The sequence below is a fragment of the Molothrus aeneus genome, chromosome 14 (genome assembly GCF_037042795.1).
Source record: "Molothrus aeneus isolate 106 chromosome 14, BPBGC_Maene_1.0, whole genome shotgun sequence".
In the NCBI taxonomy this organism is placed as follows: Eukaryota; Metazoa; Chordata; class Aves; order Passeriformes; family Icteridae; genus Molothrus; species Molothrus aeneus.
The window spans coordinates 8,094,343-8,117,649 of NC_089659.1; the positions used below are offsets into that span (position 1 = coordinate 8,094,343).

At 37.4% G+C, this 23,307-nt stretch overlaps 1 protein-coding gene across 1 annotated transcript in view; it reads left to right on the forward strand.

Annotated features, from left to right (window-relative positions):
- The first annotated feature begins 281 nt into the window (after window positions 1-281).
- The window catches only part of AMMECR1 (AMMECR nuclear protein 1), a 95,992-nt gene continuing 72,966 nt past the window's right edge, over window positions 282-23,307 (forward strand). Inside the window, exon 1 of the mRNA XM_066559399.1 lies at window positions 282-453. Within this exon, the coding sequence (XP_066415496.1) occupies window positions 282-453 (172 nt within the window). The remainder of the gene's footprint in view (window positions 454-23,307) is intronic.

A 23,307-nucleotide genomic window follows, 5' to 3' on the forward strand; every position in this document is an offset into this window, starting at 1 on the left:
CACTCTGAACTCTTAAGGGTTAACTGGCATTGAGTGGAGGAGGGGGAAATCAGAGGTCAGCTCATGTTCTGATATCAGTGAACTCACAAGTTACTCCTTAAGCATGTGGTTTCATCCTAGGTTCTTCCTGCCAGCAATTTCTCACTTTAATCATACACCCACAGCAACCCAGATCTTTAAATTCAGCAATTCTTTCTCAGGTTTCAGCAAGTCATTGGCAGCCTGAGCTATTTTGGGATATTTTCTCTACTGCAGATGCAGCTTAGGAAAACGCAGGGAGCATGCTAAAGACCTGCAGCTATTTGCCTTGTACAATTTGCTCATTTCTCTTTATTTCTCTGTTTTCCTGCACTCATCACTTAAAGGACAACCTTTCTTGCAAACAAAATCCCTGGAGCCTGATTAGAGGGACTGAAGGCTCCCAGACACGGATTGCCTGCCAGCCACAGCACGGTAAGGACATGGACACTTTTGGCTAGCTTTGCATTGCAGCTTTTTAAGCTTTGCTGAATGTTTATTTGTGTCCATCGCTTCCAAATCAACACTGCTGGCATGGCAGGCAGTCTCCAGCTCCCGGGCTCCATTTTCATTCCCTAAAATCCTCAGCACTTGTAAGTAACACATTTATACTCACCCTCTCTTTGTGTGTTTTAGAAATCAATGACTGACACTAATTTTGATCAGTTCTAGGGGTCTGGGATTTTACTTTACATTTTACTATCTTTTGGACATCTGTGATTTGCAATCCTGATTGAAACTGTGGATATTTTATTGCCTGATCTTCCCTGTTGAAGGTATATCGTTAATTTTGGTACTTAGCTCAGCAAATTATGCAAATCAGGGAATGGTTTTATGTACGGTAGATGGAAATGTTATAAAAAAGCCCTGCTCCTGACGATTTACAGTTTATACATTGCCTTCCTGTGTTGTGCTCTGGCTCTGCTTTAATACCTTGAGGCTGCTAGAGCAGTACACTAACACTACAAAGGAATTGACAGCATAAAACCAATGCAGCAGCCAGAGCTTTACTAAAAATGACTCAATTTTATCATGCAGTTATTTTATTTGCTCACAGAATGCACCAAGTAACCCCTGCAAGAATGGTGAAATTTCAATCTATTAATGTACTTTAGATTTATTAGATTCAGGATCAGGCTCTGAAGGTGGTATTTTTATTTCTAAAAGTCTCTTAACAATTTTGAGGCAATTTCTATTATATTGTCAATGTTGCTTTGAACATAATGCTGATACCTGAGCCTGGGTCTCTCATGCAGCTTGTGAGTCTGCCTCAGTTTCACTGAAATCCCTGATACTAAATTAGCTGAATGATAAATAGGTATCAATCCTTTAGTCTTTAGTTCAATTTTATACCAAATCCCAAATATTAGTACTCAGGTTGCTTGAAATCTTGAGATTCAGCACATTTCTCAGAGACCACAGGAGGAAAGATGGATGTGTCTTAGTAAAAGTTAGCAAAGCACTCAATTGTTTACTGTTAACAGAGAAACTGTTATGTCATTAGACAAGTTACAGAGCACACATGTAAAGCTAGATCACACATTTCTCTCTCAAAAAACCAATGTTGCTCTCAGCACAAACAGAAGTCAGGTGAAGGAAGTTTCACCAACAGGACAGGTCTGTGCAGAATTCAGTCTTTTGGGAATTCAGTGAGATAAACCCAATACAGGAATTATACCTGTACAGACGACCATTCAAGTGGTGCTTGTTGGGGCTTATTTTAGAAAATGTTGTCCTAAATTGTGGCACTGATAAAAATTATTATTAAAAAGACAATGCTTGTTATCACAAGATGTGCAGAAAGGAAATAATCTGAATAATGAAAAAACAGATGACACCTAACTGTTTCTTTTGAAAACAAGCTGTTGCATACAGGAATTCTCTGGAAATTTAAAACCTTGTCTTTGTTAGAGGAGGAATATGAACCATAAAGATTAGCAACTCTCCAGACCTTCCCAACTGAGCATACACTCTTACTTTTGGTATATATGGTATATATATACCATAAATATATACCATATTTGGTATATATGCATGCCAAAAAATGAGTGTTAATACACTCATTTTTTGGCATGCATATATACCAAATCAGGCACAGACAAGATACTAAAAATTACTTTACTCTATAAATGAACTAATTTATAATTCAGCAGCAGCACTGCCTAACTCATACTTGATGATCCTTGCCTAGAAACCAGAATATAAAAAAGACTAATGGATATCAATAACAGCAAAGGCTGAAGTGGAACCCATGCTGATGTAAAGAAACACTTGTTTTAGAGTCAGAACATGAGCCAAAAACTTGGTTGTTCCTCAAAATATCATGGGTCCCTCTAATTTTAGTGACATTTTCAGACACACTAAAGCTGCAACATGATACTGTACATGAACACAGCTGTGGTAATTGGCCAGTTATATTCCATTCAGCTTGCTTGGTTTTTTAAAGTTTACACTACAATTTCAGCTTAACAATCAGTTTAGAAAAGGTTAATTGGTCCTGTACCACTCTGCAATTGGCTAGACTAAAAGCACCCATAGTTTCAATGGCTCCGCTGACATGCAGTAACTTACTACACTGCAACAATCTGATCAGATGGCTGAGCCCTTCATTAAAATTGAAGGGACAGTTGAATTTTTCCTGTCTGTCACTTTGCACCAAATTAATTCTATTAAATCCAGCTGAGGCTGGATTGAAAGAGGAATCATCAACAAAAAGTGAATAGTAAAAGTTACTCAAGGACTGGGTCTGAATTTTAATATTCATACAGAGCAGGGCTCTGCAACAAAAAACTAATAAATTTAGTGGTGTGATGGTGTATGTTGGGTGGCAGCATCAGTTTAGAGGAGGAATAACACAGAATTGCAGAAATGAGAGAAAATGTAGTAGGAAATGAAAGTCTCATTGGAGGCAGGAATAAGCAGCCAAGGGGCAGCTGAGGTGAGAGGCTGCAGACCTGTATGTGAGGAGGCAGGAAGCCCTTGCTTGGGCAGTCCGAGCAGCTGGGCATTGTCTTCCTGGAGCTGTTGAGCCCTGGCAGCACCAGCACTCCCCAGCCCTCTCCCAGATGGCAACAGCAGGATGAGAATGCTCTGCAGCCTGTTCCTCTTGAATCCTCCCATCTCCATTTCTTCCCACATCATCCCCCAGCTGGAGTAGGCCTTGGCCCACAGCCTGATAATAGTTAGAGAAGCACCAGGATAATAAGGGCTGCTTGAGAAGGCTCAGAGAGAAGCTACAGGGCCTGGACAGCAGGGTGGAAGTAACAGAGGAATGGAGAGGTAACAGACATCCTGGAGGACTGTGCAAAGAGACAGGGAGACAAACAAAAGTGCAGCCTTCCACCTAACACTCTGAGTGTAAAACAGCCAAGAAAAAGACAAAACCATATTAGGGTACGCCATTAAATTTTACACTCTGAGTGTAAAACAGCCAAGAAAAAGACAAAACCATATTAGGGTACGCCATTAAATATAGAGATACTAGAGACAGTACAGCACTGATGGCATCCTATAAGTATGGGTCAGTCCCTAATTAAAACATTAGATAGTTTTTGTCACTCACAACACAATGGGTATCGTAACAATGAGGTAGGAGTACAAAAGCTATTGGTAAAGACATCACCATGGAGATTAATTTTTTAAGATTTATGAAAATGTTGGCCCAAGAACAAACAGATATAAATCAAACATAGCAATTATAATTTGGAGAATACAATGAAGCAGTGAGATGGGAACAAGAAACGTAATTATCAGGTTTTTATGATGAAGAATGATCAATTACCAAAAGCAATGTCTGTTTCTGCAAGTCGCTGCAACATTATAATTGCACCTGGACAGTTTCTAGGTCACTGTCATATGTGTTAATTTAAGTGAGATACAAATCAGTCTTGGGGTGTGATGAATGGATAGGTGCCATTACTTTAGCAATGTTGCTCCTTTTGACATCACTTCTCTCTCTGTACAAAGATTAAGATAACAAATGCAGTAACATCAGCCTCTTTCAGATACTCAAATAAAGTATTAAAGAAGAATGAAGGAGCAATCTTGACTCTTGTTGATATTCTGAAGAATTTTGGAAATCTGTTATGAGACTGCATAGATTAGGGGGTTTTGAATGTATTTAAAGGGAAATAAGAACCAAAAATTAACTTCCATGTTAAGTTTTCCCTCTATTTTTTTGAAAACCAAGTTGATTTGACCGTTGTCATTAATGTTACATGAATTTTCATGATAATGCTTTGTAGGCTGCAAGTTAAATATAATTCCTGATACCACCTTTTGGCCTTTCCAGACATTGGCTTCAATTAAATAAAGCTGCAATGGATTCCTTAGCTGTCCCCATCAAATATGTCAACCTTTTAGTCAGTTCTTGTGGATATTTCTATAATCTTCCTGATTCTTGATTGACTTTTGTTTTACTACATATAATGATCAGGCTAGCAATCATAAGAAAGAGAACCACTAGCAAAGGCACCCAAAAGTTATATTTATAATTGGAAGTCCAAGTCACTAAGGCAAGTCACTGACAGATACTAATGATATACAGCAGCTCCTAACTCCAACTTATGCAACTTATTATGCAACATCTTTTCCTCTGCCATGTCCTGTTAGTAACTGAAGCCACTAACTTTATCTAAAGCTAGATAAAATATAAAAACTCAAAGAATATGATATATCCATGCAGGAATGGTCTACTAAATATAAACACTACTTCTATCAAGGATAGAAAATGCAAGTAAAATTTGGCTCTCATTAACCCTGCCTCACATTGATCCCTAAATCTTTTATGTTATGACTGTCTTTTTTGAGGCCAGACATAGTATTAACCTGTCAGTATTCAAAATTCGAAGGTAAACAAATCATTTTTATGTTTGGCAAATAAAAACAAAAGGTCTCAGTCAGGAGGGAGGAAAGAGACTACTATCCTTAAGTATGAGAAAGCCTTCAGATAAGATATTGATCCAGTCATATTTATGTCCAATAATTTCACCATTTTAGAGTTAGACAGAAACAAACAATATCTCAGTCTTGCAGAGCATGCTGACATCACCTAGCCCCCAGTTTTAGTTCTTTAATGTAGTTTGTCTGTGCTGGTATTATTAATAGACACACTAAAAAGGGAACTCCGCCCTGGCTCAGCTTTGACTCACTGCATGGCCTTGGGCATCACATAACCTCTGTCTCCAGTTCTCTATCTGCATAATGCATTTGTCTATCTAGTGACTTTGCAGAGTCATGGGTCAAATAAATGAGTAACTTGACAGAATTTTTAAATTGAAATACACTGGCTTTCTTCTGCATTTTTATAATATATTTCCCTGAATTTTGACATAAACTCGCCTTTTTCATAATGGTAACCAAAGTGCTCAAATAAACAGAAAGAAGAACTATTTAACACTTCCAAATGAAAACCTCCTTGAACTAAAAGAATGGAACCACAGCCACATAAGACAGCATGTCATCTCACAGCCCAAAACACCTTTATCTGATGCTTTTTGTAAAGTTCTTTACTGTCCAGGGGAGAGGGAAGAAAGAAGGAAGCCTAATTTCACACCATGCAAAGAAATAGCAGATTACATAGCTAGTAAAATGTGCACTGCAAAGTATGGTCTGGGCATAACAGATGGAATCATCTATCAACTAATCTCCTTTATTACACTGGCAGTCAAAAGATCTGTATTTTTTTTAAGTCTAAACTGGTTCTGAGTGCAAGAGAGTCATATTCATTTGACTGCACTAGAAGATAGAAATCCTTCATGTGGCTGAGATTATTTGCCCAAAGCTAATCAAGTTAGTTATACGCTTAGTTAATTTTTTTGCTTGTTGTCCATTGAAACTAATCAAATTTTCTCTAGAAAATAACTTCTCTGCTGCAGTTCTAATCCTTTGTGTCTTAAGGAAAGAAAAAAATCCTTCCATCAAGGCAGCCCCTGAGGGGACTTTTAAGGCACTGACATGCAATACTGAGATGTTCATTCGTTTGTAAGGGAGTCTAACCTAGATGCAAAACTGAATTACAGAGTCATCTGGCATTACTTTAAAATGCAAAAATGGACAAAGCAAGCACATTAATTATCAAAAGTTGAAAAGTTCACCACTGATTATTGCATCAGTGGATGCTGCATCTTTACAAAGCCCAGACATCCAGGGAGTAGCTGATGTCTCATTAGATACAAGCAATTGTATCTTTCAAGGTGGTGATCTTCGATGCTCACTCATCCATTGCTGTCTTATTTTTTCTTATGACTTGGTTAATTCTTTGCTTGGATTAGGGTTGAGATCAAAAAGGGATCTTACACAAAGGAATACTTATAATCCAGGATACACAAGGCATACACTGACCAGTGTTGCTGGACTAAACAAGCAGTGAAGTGTTCCCAAAGTTGGTTCCTTTCAGCTCTGCTAACCAGGAGCATGGATCTCATAATAGCACAGCTACCAGAGTAGGGTAAATGCCATTCCATTGCTAATGATATCCCTACAGAACAGTGAGAGAAAATAATATATTGCCCAAATGCATGTAGATATGTTTGTATGCACAACAGGTTCCTGGTCTTGGAAGTACCTTGTCTACTCCACAAGAAAAAAGAATTCAGAGCTCCAACCTAATTCATAGCTTCTGTCCTCATGGAACTTGGCAACAGCACAAAGAATAAAAAACCCTCTAAAGCTGATCTAATCACTAAAAATGACATAATTACTATGACATAACTAGAAATTTATGATAGATCTAGTCTGACAATGCTATTTGAGGACAACAGGTCAAATGAGGATGCAAAAAACCCAAGGTCTAATTCATTCCCAGTGTAAATTGGCAGTATTCCCTTTGACTTCAATGAGAGATTTACTTGTTCACTCCAGCTCTAATTTTTAGTCAGCATCTTCCCAATATTTATGATTGAGTTGCACCAGCCTAAGAAGTACTCACTTTTAAATCCAAAGCAAGAACCTCCAGAGACTGGGAAAGGCATATTTTCATATAATGGTCCTCATTTAGATAGTACATTTACTTTTACTAGATTAACTTTCCCATATAAAGCAAATATTTAGTAAGAAAAAATTAACAAATTCCAGAGGCACAGCAGCAAGAGCCAGTCTAAAATATCTATGTGGCTCTTTTATGTCCAGATAACCAAAAAGTAACACCCAAGGAAGAAAGAATAGAAGGAATCATTGAAATAGAGAATAATCGGAATTAATGAACAAGTAGATGGATACATGTAGAGACATGTAATCTTGTATTGTTTAAGCAGCAATAATAAATTCAAACATTAAACCAGAAAGAGATGCTTCTATGTTTTTGTTTTGTGGAAAATGGGATTTTTGTTTTCATTGTGACACAGCTATTTGAGAGTTTCAAAACAGCAAATCTTGGTGAGGAAGGGATATTTTGAGTTGTGCTAAATGAAATACTTGAGTCATGTTAGTGTGTAAATTACAGTAAAATGCAGAGAGATACTCCATCCTCCTTCAGCTCAAATGGTATCAGCAATGAGGCCAGAGGATCAGTACTAGCTCACAGTCAACCCAAAAGTATTGCCACAGAAAATTCTTGATTCTGGAGAAAACACTTCACCATAGGTTGGACTGTGATGATAAAGTATATATTTAAATTCTTCACTGTATTACCAGAGGGATTTTGCCACAGCATAGCCCTGAAGTAAAAATGAAGAGAGAACTGAGGCAGCCAAGTGGTCCATTATGTCTTCTCAGAAGACAAAACAGTGAATCATTTATGATAAGTTCAATCAGCAAAACCACTTTAAAACCACTGGTTTTAAAGCTTATCTAGAAATACATTTTTAATGTGGTTATTGATGTAGCATTTAATGAGGGTTGATTAAAAGATGAAGTTGCCCAAGATCTGTATCCATTACTATTAAAAGATAAGTGTTGAGGACTTGTGGATAGGCGCTGTTTACTGACTTCCATATATTGCATAAATATCATGGCCATGCCTCAATGACTCAGGTCAGAGTGTGCTGCTCAAAACTCTGTACAAATGTCAAGCAAGCAAAATTCCTGATTCAGTGGTTTATATATAAAATATAAAGAAGAAATGTAAGTTTTATTAAAGCATAGGACTTGAATGGCTGTTTCTGAGCTGCCAGATTACTTTAAATACTGATCAACTAAATTTTCATCCAGGGTAACTATTGCTTCACATCAAAAAGGAAAGAAATGAACTGGGCTCCATGGTCTGAATGGCACTGCAAGCTTTTGCCACTAGAGTGTGTCAAGGCATTTGTGAGGAAAAAACCTCTTCACGTGCTGTATCATTCAGTTCAAACTATTACCAGGGCCCTGGACAAAGACAAGTAGCTTGAATGTACCATTTATTTTTCTGATTTCCTGCTTGACTGCTAGAACTTGTCTTAAAGATTATACTACTAAGACAAGGTCTCACCTCATTAGTCTGATTATATGCTGTGTACAGGGATTTTTATATGGATACTGAACACAGGCATCCAGAAACAGTCCAGCCAATTTTAGGATCCATTACACTGTGCCTATATTTTCAGTTCAATGTCAATGAAACATCCCTTCCAGGCTAAGACTCTTACTTTGATGCAGTACAATAACACTGCTACTTTGTATTGAAAAGTCAGCACAGCCAGCCAATGTATGTAAATCTGTCCTTTCCTGCTTCTCTCTCTGCTGGATGTCTGCAGTTGCACTAAAATTGGGGTGGGGGGGCGAGGGGGAGAGGAAAGGGGAAGGGGAGCCCACACACCTATACAAAAACTGCTGAAAATATACTGAAAATCTGTGCTGAGAATAGAGATGCTCCAGCATATTTAAAAAATCAGTTTGAAGAGAAACTATAAAAGCCCCTCTCTTTGATAGTAAAAAAAAAATCAGAACAGTTAAAATTAGAAATGCGTAGGCATAAAGCATTTCCAGGATCAAACAGAGTATGTTAAATGTACACATTTGGTAATGCTAAAAATCAGGATCTGCCTCCATACTTTTCTGAATCAAGGTTTGTCCCCTTCTCCATCTGTAAAACTGCACTGACAGCACTCCCTCTCTTTGCTTACGTTTGTCTCTTCAGATTGCAAACTCTTATTAGCTGTTTTGACGACAGAAGTTCTTAGTAAATTTTTTCACTGTCCATAATGTCACCTCCATGCTGAAGATTTCAGCTACTAGACCAACCCTAATAGCTTTTCTTTAAAAGACATTAAAAACAAAACAAAAACCAAACATCCAAACAATTGCCTATAAGAGATAGGAATCCTACACCCAATCTGTAGTCCTTTACATGCTCGAGTGATGCTGTGAATGGAGACACTTGATTTCATCACCTCCTTTCCTTCTCCTAGGAAAGGTCTGATAAGCCTTTCTTGGGAGACTGCAGCAGCTTTCTGAGCTTCCAGAGGCTGACACTGTTAGAGTGACAATGATGACTGAGCAAAACAGCTTCTGAAATCCCTAAGCATTCACCCAAGTCAGCCATAGAGGGTCAATGGCAGAAGAGCTACAGATCAGAAGATTCTGCCTTTGAATTGCCCAGACCAGCCTGAGAAAATGAGAGTCTGATAGGGCATCTGGAGTTCTCATCACCTGCTTTGTAACTTTAGATGAACATTTTGATCATTTTGAAATGAACTGATGGCTGACAAGAGAACAAGGAACAGGAAAGAAAAGAATAGGAACACAAAGTAGAAGGAAAAGATCTGTGACCAGGTCTCTTTTACTCAGTGTATGCTGAGTTAATGATGCCTCATGCAAGTATCCCACAATCACACTAGAATTAAGAGATCCTACTTTTCATGAACAGCCTGCTGAAATCACAGATCCCTACCCACTGTATTTTTGTCCCAAGGATTCAGAGCACAGCACAGGCAGAGCATGCAGCAAGGCTCAAGGTCCAGCACTGGCACAGTACTGGGAGGAGCTACACCCTCATACACTAACAGTCCCCTGAAAACACACAGGTCACCTGAAAACTCCCAGGACAGTGTCTCATGAAGATTTCATAAACAAAATTTAGCAGGTGAAGTTTCTTCCAGTTCAATAAAAAAATGAAAATGTCAGCAAAAAGGAAGCACAAAACACAGTTCATACAGAAAGCATGCAATACTTTTTTTTTTTTTTCTTAAACAAAACAAAACCCCAGTAATTTCCATTTAGGATAAATCTGAAATATTACATCTAATTAAAAATAAAATGTTTTGTGACTTTTTAAAAAAATACACATATACACATATTTTACTATTCAATTTATATTAACTTGTAAGTGGAAAATGGTATTTCTGTTTCAAAAGATGAAAAACTTCATTTTCAGCATGTTAAGATATTTCCTTTAAAAACTTGGAAAATGTTTCATATTTTTCCTATATTTCAGTTGAAACAATTTTATCTCAACCTAATCTCAAGAATGGTCCCAGTGTTTTCAAACCTCTGTTATTCTAATTTAAAATTTAAAAATCATTCAAAATTTTTGTCCACCTCTATTCATAAATTTAAGCATCATTTACCTCTATTCATAAAGGTATGCACATTCAAGCATCTATTTGGCCCTAGAATCTTGGGAAAGGAAATACTCAAGAGCCTTTCTAAAATACCTTTCCATTTCCCACCACTGTGTCCCTAGCTGATATTCCTTGTATCCTCATGCAGCAATAGCTCTACCTTCACTGTGGCAGTCCCTCGTGAAATGTTTTCTAGAATTAGAGTGTGAAGGCTGGAGAGTGAACTTGCTGCTTTTATAAAAAGAGAAGAACACCCAGGAGAAGGTATTTAAATTATGTCCTGAGGCAGAATGAAGTTGATTTATGTCAGGGATTATTTTTATCTCTCCAGTCAACTAGAAGTTATGCAGCAAAGCCTGCAGAGACAACAGCCATGCAGCATGGTCTGTACCACACTCTGGCAGTGCTAGGAAGCCAAGCCAGCTCAGCAGCAGGCGGAGCTGTGCCCTTGCGAGCCCTTGGCAGGGCTCTGCGGGAAGGGCTTCCCCGGCCAAGCTCCCCGGGCTGCTCTGTGCTCAGAGGAGCCCTCTGCAGCACCTGGACCCTGCAAACCACACTGCACCCGCACATTGTCACAGCACCTGGACCCTGCAAACCAGTCTGCACCTGCACATTGTCACAGCACCTGGACCCTGCAAACCACACTGCACCCACACATTGTCACAGCACCTGGACCCTGCAAACCAGTCTGCACCTGCACATTGTCACAGCACCTGGACCCTGCAAACCACACTGCACCCACACATTGTCACAGCACCTGGACCCGGCAAACCAGTCTGCACCCCCACATTGTCACAGCACCCGGACCCTGCAAACCAGTCTGCACCCGCACATTGTCACAGCACCCGGACCCTGCAAACCAGTCTGCACCCGCACATTGTCACAGCACCTGGACCCTGCAAACCAGTCTGCACCCGCACATTGTCACAGCACCTGGACCCTGCAAACCACACTGCACCCGCACATTGTCACAGCACCTGGACCCTGCAAACCACACTGCACCCGCACATTGTCACAGCACCTGGACCCTGCAAACCACACTGCACCTGCACATTGTCACAGCACCTGGACCCTGCAAACCACACTGCACCTGCACATTGTCACAGCACCCGGACCCTGCAAACCACACTGCACCTGCACATTGTCACAGCACCCGGACCCTGCAAACCAGTCTGCACCCGCACATTGTCACAGCACCTGGACCCTGCAAACCAGCCTGCACCCGCACATTGTCACAGCAGCTCTGGACACTCTTGGGTTTGGCTCCTGTACCTAGCACTGCACTCATGTCCTGGCATACTGATGAGGGGAAAATGGGATGGTTATGATGGATCCCAAGCCCCGTTCTTCAGTCACATACTGCCTCTACACATCTCTAATCTGTGCTGAGAGCAGGTGATTTGAACCATGGACACCTGGGACCCTTCTCCTTCCTTTTCCTGGTCTGGCTCTGACACACAAGTGAATAGATTCTTCCATGCCTGAGACCTCAGTTCAAAGCCAATGACCTTTCCATTGATCTCAGAAATCCTTGCATAGAACTCCAACCAAGTATCCCTGCAGAATATCATCAGGAAAACAAAGCAAACCCCCACAACTGTGAAATTACCTCTGGAAGAGAAATGTCTATTTCCTCAAGTTTTTTTTTCTCTGAAAAAGGCAGTATATTTACTGAGTTTTTAACATGTAGATAGATGCATGTATGCAGTTGCCTGAAAGCACCTGATCTAAAACATTAAATCTCTGCATTTAATTTTCATGTGTAGGGAAGGAAAATCAGTAAAAATTTTGAATAAATAAATGCTACTTTTTAGAATAAAAAATTAAAGCAAATGTTTACAGGAAGCTTGCTATAATAAATAAATTACTTGGATTTTAAAATTCTCTTGCAGTGTTCGAAATTAAAACATTGCATCACATTTCCAGTGCTTACCAGCAAGAACAAATTCATTATAAACTAACATATAACTACATTTTCTTCTACCACTGGTGATCAAGCAGCAATGTGCAGGTTAAAAATAAGAAATGTAAGTGAATTTGTATGTTAATAAATGTAATTATGGCTCTATCTGAATTTTAATCACCTAATGAATGTAACTCCTAAATTACACAGGGAAAGAAGCTAATTGGATCCTCTGTATCTTTTCTGTTGTGGCTACAAGTAGTGTATTGTACATTTCCTAGCACTGAAAAAGGACAATGCTGTGCACAAGGAAGGAGTTCCATCCAGAGGCCAGCAAGTAACTTGAACTTTACAATGTGCAGCTATTTATCTTTTTTATTCTTTTAATTTTTCTAAGTAGAAATACCACATTTTAAGAGACACCTCCCATCCTTTGAAACAAGTAAAACTGAGGATCAGTGAGATATGTTATAAAGAAAAGATAATTATCAAAATAGTAGCTAAAAGGAATAGCTTAGAGCTACTCACATACTTCAATCTCTTTAAAATTTCAAACAGCACACCTTCACAAGAGCTAAGAAGTGATCTTACATTATTCAATACAGTGTAGAGATACAGTGGATATATGTGTTTTCCTAATAAACCTGTCTCTGAGTTCTCAATATTATGAATCAGAGCAGCCAAAAGCACTGCATGGGTTAATGCAAAATTAAAAATAAATTTAAAAATTCCTTACAAGTTTTCTGCTAAATATACAGAATATATATATATTATACTCACAAGCTTTATTCCTTTCTTGGCATGAATGTTTATGTCAACATTACTTGAAAGTGGAACAGAAAGCTTATAGTATGTTACAGAGATAATAGATATAAATAAGGTTCTGCCAATTAAAATAAAAAATTCATATAAATCCCATATTATATTTGGTTATTTTTTTCTGTTATAAGAAGAATCTCATGTAATTCTTACAAGATAATGACATCTAATAAAGCAGATGAAATTTGCCCAGCAGTTTGCAAGAAAGAGAATTATTTTTTAATCTCCATCTGACTTAAACAAAGCTGATAATAGCAAACCTTCTGGTGAATAAATTATTAGCAATTACTCCTAATTTTGGTACCAAAATGAAATGTCAGAACATTTCAGCAGTAGAAAAATGCAATTTGAGTGAGGTTTGTCTCTAGCAGTAGAATAACAGGCTGAAGTCACTTTAAACAAATATTTGAAATGCAGTGTGTTATTAGTATTTCAACCACTGCCAATTGCATTTACTTACTATAATTATTGTTTCATAAGATTTAGAACAAGCATGTTTTACTATCTGCTGTAAGACACCATACCACAAATTGAGGGGATTCAGATTAAGACTTGTCTTATTGTAAGTACATTCTGAAGCCTAGACTTTAATCTTTATAAATTATTCATATCTCCTCACAACTGTACCTGTTTCTTTTAAAAATAATCTTGTATGGATTTTCCCTTTCTTCTCAGAGATGGCTGTTCCTCTGATTATCTTAGTCAGGACTCACCCATTACAAGAACCAATTCTTTCTACCACTTTTGTTTTCTTAATTTTCCAAAAGGAATCCTAGTGACCACAGTTCTCTGATGTGAAAGAAATGTCAAATTTTACAGCTTTCTACTTCGTGAATTCCCTTTTTCCACAGAAGGGTGGTGCAACAGACCAGCCTGTTTCACCTAGCAAATTACAAGCAAACATTGGAATAACTTAGGTGCAATCTAATGTGATGGTAATGTACAGAAACCTACCTGATAAGGTATGTCATGCCAATTTTTTGCACACTGATGTTGGATGACGACCAGCAGTGGCCTTGTGAAGGAGCATATGGTCGGAGAAGTCATGATGTGATACTGACTTGTGTGATTTATCCAACATTTTGAAAGCAAACTGTCTTACCTTAAAGTGGCTACAGTAAGATAATGCAATCTGATTTTTATAAATAAAAACTACATACACTTTCCCTTTTCATCATTTGGAGAACTATCACAGCATTTCTCTTATTGTGCCCTTGTTTATAATAATGATTACCTCAAATATTGGCAACCATAGATACATTATAATATTAAAGGCTGTATAAACAAATAACTATCTTTCTGATAGATGTTAAATGTTTTAAAATAGAAACTTTAAAAGTTTTATAAGCAATAGATTCATAATGTATCAGCTTGGAAAAAAGCCAGAACAAACCCACAAAACAAAAAACCCTCAAACAAATCTCCAAACTTGGATTTATCTTTCAAGGAAAAAGAGTTGTCTGTAGCATAATTAGCAGTCATGGCTTATCTCCTTAATTATCTCCCAATTCCTTGAAATGTAGGCTCATGTATGATGTGACTGTATGAATGCAAGAGTTCATACCCCTCACTTCATACATCACAGAACAGCTTTCCTGCATTGCCCTCCTGAGGCCCATAAGAATTGAAGGTCTGCATTAAGGCAATAATCCTAATCAAAGCACATTCTTCACACAGCAGTTCACAGGGCTCAGGAAGGAGTTAGTCTCCCTGATGCACAATTAGTTTCTCTGATAAACATTTTGTTTTTATCTATTGGATTTAGGCTGGGTATTTCTCACCTCCCTCTGAAGCATCAGCTCAGCCCTATTGTCTGGACATCCATCCAAACTCTATCCACACTGATCAAATCAGAAGTTAAATCAGACAGAACCAAGATTTTTAAAATTAAAAGAAATGTAATTCAGCAATGCATAAATCATATTCATCCATTGGCAGCGATGCAATTTCTAAAGCTGATCTGGTAATTCTTGTTCCAAAGCAGAAGGACATAATTTAATCTTAATTTAACAGTTTCTCAAATAATTGCCCACATTTTTCCACAAGCTTAGTGTAGTACAAATGGCTTTTCTGATATTTTGATTAATTTTTCCCTAGTAGTAACAACTAAATAATTGGACTCGAAAAGTATATGATTATCTTACAGAATTCTGTTATGGTTAATATATTTCTAGTCTTCATTACCATTTTCATGACTCTGCAGCATGTCACTCGCCCTCCACAATCCTGAAACCCTTCCTTCCCTACTTCCTCCCTGCTCTGCACTTTTTGGTTTTACAGCACTTTTTCTCAAGCTCACAGCCTAGGTCTCTCATGGAATCCACCTAAAGGCAGACTGCAGCTTCAGACTTCTGAGTGAAATAAAATATGAGCACATCTGATGTGGCTTTTTTCCCCTCCTGATCAGCATGACAACATAGTCAATGGCAACACAATTGTGTTAGAGACTTGGCTGTTGCTAAGGAGAAGGGAGCTTGGGAAAATGTGGGAGCAATGTTACTTTAAAATCTGCATGTACACAAGGTCTTTCATACATTTCCTTACCTCTATACTGGCAAAAGGAATATGGCATTATAGTCATGGTGTTAATATGTCTCATATGACATAATTTCTCTACTCCTTGGATAACCAAGGAGGGCTACCCATGAGGTCAATATTTATACAGAAGATAACTATCTTCTTCACTCCATCAATGTTATTTAGATCTATGTAAGATTTGGGGCCACAAGAATTTTGCATCTCTCTGTGCTGACAGCACTTAGAACAGTCTTAACTTGGTCTACTTCTCATCCTTTTCTGTTTATGTCCTTAGTGCAGGTAGTACAAAGAAAAGGATTTAACTTATCCCCTTCTCTTCCCCTGCAAGTTCTTTGCTGTTCTCTTGACTTTGTTGTCAGAATCTCTCATTTCCCTCTCTGCCTGGCAGACAAGGCAACCTTTGGGATCCTGTACTATTAGTGTCATCACAGGGCAGAGGTTCCATTCATGGAAGAGCTGTTTCCTGCCTGGCTGTGAGCTGTATGCTAATGTGACAGCCTGGCAAGTATTTGAGAATGTCACTTCTAGCAAAATAACTGTCCTGAATGGTATTTATCATATATAAAACCACATATATATCAACAAAAAACTCCAACAAAATTCAACTCTAACACATATTTCAAATGAGATGCCCGCAGGCACTTACAACATGAGTACATGTCAGTAGCCATATGTGCTGTAATCCTCCTCTTTATACATAGACCCAGCATAATCCTTTCATGCACCATGTATCTAATCTGTATTCTCTGCTTTGGAAGCAAGATTAATCTCAAACTTTCAGAATTAATTCAAAGGCATTAACTAGCTTTCAAATCTTCATTATTTTGGCAACCAAGTAGTTAAGCAATGTGGCAAATGACCAAATCATTTCTGGTACCACTTCATTTCAGGTTCTTTAAAGCCCTGCAGCTGAACCACAGCTGGGTACTTAATACAAGGTTTTATCTTTTGGGGGAATGTTACTTTTAAATGCTTAATAATTATGAATTCATTTCCCATTTTTTTATAAGCAGGGGATCATAATGAACTCATTTGTTATTCATGTGAATGTCAAATGTGTTCCCACGGGAGTTTTATTCTAATTCACTATTAGTTAGTGGACTCATAAAATAAAATGTTATCCATTTTTTACTTTGAGCGTGTAATGCTTGGTAATTGTTCATCAAAGGGCAAATGTAATATTTTCCTTTGATAACTTTCATTTCATTCTGATTTAACTAGAAAGAGAACTAGTTTTAGAGTAAGGGTACCTCTAGAAACAGAAGTAGATTTGATAAACTGTGAACCTTCCATTTAAAATGCAATTAATGAGATTATCATAAGCTAGTATTTTAAAAAGCAGATGCATTATATTATAAGTGTACGTGTTTGAACTACATGGATTTAGCATAACAAGACAAGCCATATCCAACATATATTGTTTAATGATAGTTCAATGAGAGACATATTTCAGTATTCCACAACAGTTTTCAAGCCACTGTTCTATTGCAATAGAAAATTTAGAGGTGAGAGACTTACAGGTCATGGCAGAATCTGAATGTGATGACACTGGACAGCTGGACTTTGATCTGTGAAAACAACCACAAAGTAAGCAATAGAAAAACAGAGAATTCAAATTCTTATGTGATTTTTTTAAGAGTTAAACATATAGGATTTTTTATTAAATTATTTTTAAATTTCTTCTATATCCCTAATCTAAATGGAGCATTAGCTGGAAGGACCTACCCCACGTACAGATAGCCCTGAAATATTTCAGTGCCTTAGATCTGACATGCTGTGCTAGGATTCTCAAGAACTGTGTCACAGGGATACTTCCAATCTTGAAATGCTCTTCAGAAATGCTAATCAAAACAAATTAATTATTATTGAGATGCAGTTTCAAGGGAGATGGTAATAAACCCAGAATCTCATTTATAACTGGAGCCTGTAGATCAAAAAATTTATACATTTACTCTAAAATACACAATGAGAGATGGCCCTTTTTTTTCACTTGAAGTAACAAGGATATGTTTTTTGGTATTAGGAATGGAAATAATAGTTTCCTCAAATAATATGTATGGTCTTTAAATCAAACTATGTTATTATTGTGCAATCTTTGGCAGTCAGTAGATTATTAGAGTATTAACTATGAAGAAACCACTGAGAAAAACAAACATGCAAATAAAAGCTCAGACACAAGTCTTGATCATCACAGATATTTCCAGATATTAAAAACTGTAACTTCACCTTTTATAATAGTTAGCAGGAAACATAATGAGCAACAATGCTTCCTGAATGCTATGACTTCCTTCACAGTTTAAGAAATAGTATTTATATTAATCTTCTAAAATATGTTTTACTTCATTTAAATAATGATCATGTTAAAAAAGAAAAGGTCTACTTTTACTTGTGTAATGGCAGACTGAGTTATATGGATAATGTGAAAAAGGAATATCAGAATTAGTGAATGAAAGGAAAAGTGCACAAGAGAGGTAACACTTTTGAAGCTTATATGCTTACCAACTGCTTTTTATTCAAAATTAATGCAATGTGTTTATTTTATACATTAAACAACTATGACAGAAATTATCACCACCAGCAGGCAGCCTGAAGGCCTTTCCCTAGAGTGAGAATACAAATGTGGGAGATAAGAAAAATGGGAAGACATAAAGTTTTGTGGGGATAGCTATTGATCTAGGAAAATATCACTTTCCTTGAAAACAGAGGATAGCTCAGGAGACCTAGAAACTGACAAATCATTCATCAATTTACAAGGGGACCTACCAGTTTAAAAGGTCTGGGTTTGAACTCATCATTCTGTAACAGTGAAATTCTATTTACCTCACTGGAGTAATTTGATTTATACATGTCTGAAAGGAGAACTGACTTTTGTAACAGAAAGAAATGAGAAAATATGTTGGAGAACATGAATTCTATAGAAAGGAAGCAATAAAACTAAGGAAAATGTAATGAATAAGTCAGGCACTGAATTCTACCAGTTCCAACAGATCCAATTTTATTCAGAAACTTGCAGAAGTTGGGGTTCAGGACTGCTAGTCCCCTCCATAAAGATACAAGAGTTAGGATTTGGGGCTCATGAGTTGTTCGGCTTTTCTTTGAAAGAAAAGAAGAATTTGCAGGACTGAGTAAGTGAAAGCAGATAGGGGTGAGGCTGAGCCTGAGCCACACTGGGGCTGCCCTCACGAGGTGCCGGTGAGGAAAGGAACAACTGCAATGACAAGGGCTTTTCCAGAACCCTGCTGGCTTTTTGCCACCGAGGGTAACAGCTGCTCGTAACTAACACTCCATTTACAGCAAGTCTCTTTTAAGACAATATATTTAGTGATTTTAGCAGTTCATAGCGCTGAAGGACCAGCACCTTTATGGCAAAACACTGGCATTTGTCAGTTTTTACTTTGCACAGAAAAAGAGAGAAGTGCAACAAAGTGGTGATTTTATCAAACCAGTCACAGAAAGGAGGATCAACATATCATTCAGGGTGACAGGTACAGATCAGAAGCACTTGAAGATATAAGGGTAAGTAATTTAGGCATTGAATATAAAAAAGGCTGATACTTCTAGGGAGAAAGGAAAAAAATACAGTTGATAAACAGTAATGTATTACAATAGCAAAGATGGAAAAATACTTGAGTGCCCTGCTTGCATATTTTTAGAAGCTGCAATAGTCTACTAATGAACACACTTTCAAAACAATAGCCAAAATGTTACACTAGGAAAAACTAAACCCATCCAATATCAAGTGACTAGATGTTTCCACCTGGAACAGTGGAAGCAGTCCTTGGCCATCTTAAGATTTACAGATTCTTTTATAGAACTGAGAATGATAAAGGGCAGCAGAAGGATTTGCTGAGTTTTCACTGCTCACAAAGATTAAAGAAAATAGTTCTTCAGTCTCTGGAGAAAAGAACAGTATATCTCATTTCTTTGAAAGGAAGAGAGATGTCAGCTTCAATGCTATCTGAGCAGTGTGAAATACCAGAGCAAGGGAGCATGAACCTGAGCTAAGAACTGGACATTAGAGGAATGGAGGTGGAATTCCTTAACACCAAAAGCTAGATAACATGTGCAAAAAGATAGCAAAAGCAGCAGCCAGAAGAAATCAAATCATTTCATGAGAAAATTAAATAACACCTGAAAAAGGAAGCTCAACACATTCTCGCATCAAAAGGAAGATGAGAATTTATGCCTGTTGGCTTCCTTACACTGGAGCATTTCTGTCATCCTTATCAATTAACATCATTAATAATAAATTAGTATTGTTAACATTCACCTCTTTTCTGAAATTGCTGCTCCTTGCATTAACTAAATTTAAATTAAAGTTTCATATTGGCATTTTTACATGAGATACAAAATCAAGTGCTGGCCCCTTGGGATGGCTAAAGGAATAAGCAGGCTTGTAATTGTGGAATCCTGATCAGATTTTAATTCTTAGCATACCATCACCATGCATTTTATCTTCCTAATCCACTCATACACTTGAAAATTAATGATTCTATTTTTCCTAATACACCTCAATTGTTGTGTCCTATTTGACTGTTGCTGAGGTTCATTAGTGGTGTCTGTATCACTGCACTGGATAAACAGACATTGACATTAATAGTTGTAATTAACTTACAACTCTTAAAGCTCTCACTCTTCAGAATTGAGAAATGCTATAATTATAAAAGGTTCTCCACAGCAGTGGCAAACATTTTGTGAAGGAGACTAACTACAAACAGCCATGTCAAAAAATATATCCTAAGGCTTATTATTAATGTATCAGCTAGCATAAATCACTGTAGCTTCACTGACCTCAATGCAGCCACAGTGAATTCATATTGAGAATACAGCTACATAAGCTACATCTCCTTTTATCACTGTACAATGGAAAAATACATTGAAAAGGATAGGATATGGTATTAACATAATATTTGAGGAACATTGCAGCTCACAGAATTAGTTGAAAAGAATTCCATTAAAAAGTTACTACTAGTCTCACCTTCCATTTATTACAAGTGCTTTGAACTTTAGGTTTTTAATGAAATAATTTTTCTGACTCCATAGACACACTTAATGCTTTTATCTCTACTTCAGAAACTGTTCAGTCCTAGATTATTTACTTTGACAAATAACATTTTAGAATGCATGGTTATTGTTTGCTTTACTTGTTTGCTTTGGAGGGTTTATTTGGTGGGGTGTTTGTTTGTTTGTTTTGTTGTGGGGTTTTTTAATGCCCAAACTAATGCCCAGTTTTACAGTGCAAGCTCAGATGGTTTAACAGGACCAAACTTTAAATTCACATTGGAGTGAAAAATGCTTGTAAAACAATGTGAATTTTAAAATAATACAGATTGGATTCACAGTACAGTAAAATTATAACATAGTCCAAAATATGACACAGGACCAGGATTCCAGTAAAAAAACATGTGAGGACCTTTTGTCTGCTGGCTGTTATCACATCCGGAGATGATTTTTTGTACAAGATTTTTTAGAAGAAACTTCAGTAGGGGTTTGAAATATGGAACAATAGCAGGATATGGCCTCTAAATGGTAGGAACAATTGCTGTTCTCAGACATGTGCAAGTTAACTTTCATTAGCTTTGTTAGATTTTGTGCACACTTTCTGGCCTAGATTCAGGGCTGCATCTAATTTCTCCTGGGGACAACTGAGACACTGAGTGTAAGTGAAGAACAGAAACTATTCTGTCTAAGCAGAATATACTGAGGAAAACTCACATCAGCCTCAAGAGTGTGATAGACCAGTTTGGGAATTATGTGAGAAAGTAATACAAGCAAACCCACTTTCTTTCCAGCTACACCCTTGATGCCCTGTAGGCTGCAGAGCAAGGGAAGAGTTGCCTACAGTGGCTCTACAATGGGTGGAAACTCCTCAGAACAAAGGAATTTTTAGCATGTAAATCTTTCAGTTTTATGGCAGGCCCATCCAAAAAAAGCTCATTAGGATGGGAAGATAGAAAGATAGAATTTAATTTTGGAAGATGTACGCACAGACTTTTCTCTAGAATAGTTACAACTCCATAGACATGCTAGCTGTTTACCTAGTTCAATTTTTGAAGGGATTTTCTTTTTACAGAATTATTTGTAGTATAATATTTTCTTCAGTTCTCAGAAAGTGGAATATTCTGTATTTTGAAAAGAGGACTTTCTGTTTCCCTTTCCTTCATTGTCTGGCTCTGACTTTTCTACAGTCCCAAGTATAAATGAATTTCCTTCCCATTCAAGGCTCTTTATCTTTCCTCAACTGATTTTCTTTACCTATTATTTAAAATTCAAATATTTCTGTGATTTCTGACAGTTTCCCCATAAATATATGAAATGCTGCTTTAGGCTGCATCTTCTAATTTATTTTTCACCAGCACTGCTTCAGCTGCCCAAAGCCACTAATTCTCAGTTTTGTGTAGCCACTCCAAGAGACCAACACAGATTTTTGTGCAGCCCTCTGATAAACCAGACTGGAGAATTGATTTGGCTGAAAAATAATTGATGGAAATTTAAGGTTTTAAAGTTGATCGTCTGCCTCACATCTGCACAAAGAGCTGCATGAACACATCAGAATGGGTGGGGCAGGAAAGAGAACAATTAGCTGAGGTAAAACTGCTTGAACCAACATTACTACTCCTGCAGAAGTGCACATGGAGCCAAACAGCCTAAATGTGCTATTTTAAGTACCCTTTTAAATCCCTCACCTGTTCCAGAGCCTATTAAAAGAATTGATACTAATAAGGCAAGGATTATATCACCCCTGCTTACTGATGGAGCCAAATTTTGGCTCATTGTTTCCTTGATCTGGTTGATTTATCTTCTAATTAGATTGTAGGAAACATAATGGGGAAACATAGATGATCTTTTGGCCCACTTAAAACAATCTGACTTCTACTACAGTCAGTGCAAATTTTACCTCAGATTCAAAAGCAAGTAAATTGTGTCTGTCAGGATATAGTTTCCCCTAGATACTTATAAATTCTGATTATTTTGTTTAAGAAGGGCAATCCTTCAGAGCAGTGTCAGATCACTGAGAAATATATTTCTGCAAATAATTCTGTGTTTACTATAATAACTTACAGATCTTTTAATAATAAGCTTCACTTTTTAATTAAAACATTAATTTTAATCTGCTACTTGTAACAAGTGACTTTTCTGAAATCACTGCGGCTTTAGAACATGAGGTGAGCAATAGGGCTAAACAGCTGTAGTCATAAAGGAGAGCTGCATTACTCCTAAATTGCATTGACCTAATTGCACAACCATTCTGATTCTGTTGGTACTGCTAAAGAGTTTATTTTTCATCCAGAGTTCACTTGGGACACTTGACTCCACGAGGCACAGCACTGTCATCGACCAACAGGAAAGAATCTGCTAAAGTTAGCAGAGCATAGAAGTACATTCAGGTTTCTTGTAGTAAGAAATGTAAAAGTCTTTGATACTTTACTGAAGCAAAGGACCAATTAAACACATGCTGCTATTAACCAAAGCCATATTATCCAAAGAATAAATGCTCCTTCAAATAGAAATGGAAAATTTCCATTGAGCTATGAAGAACATTTTGTGTGG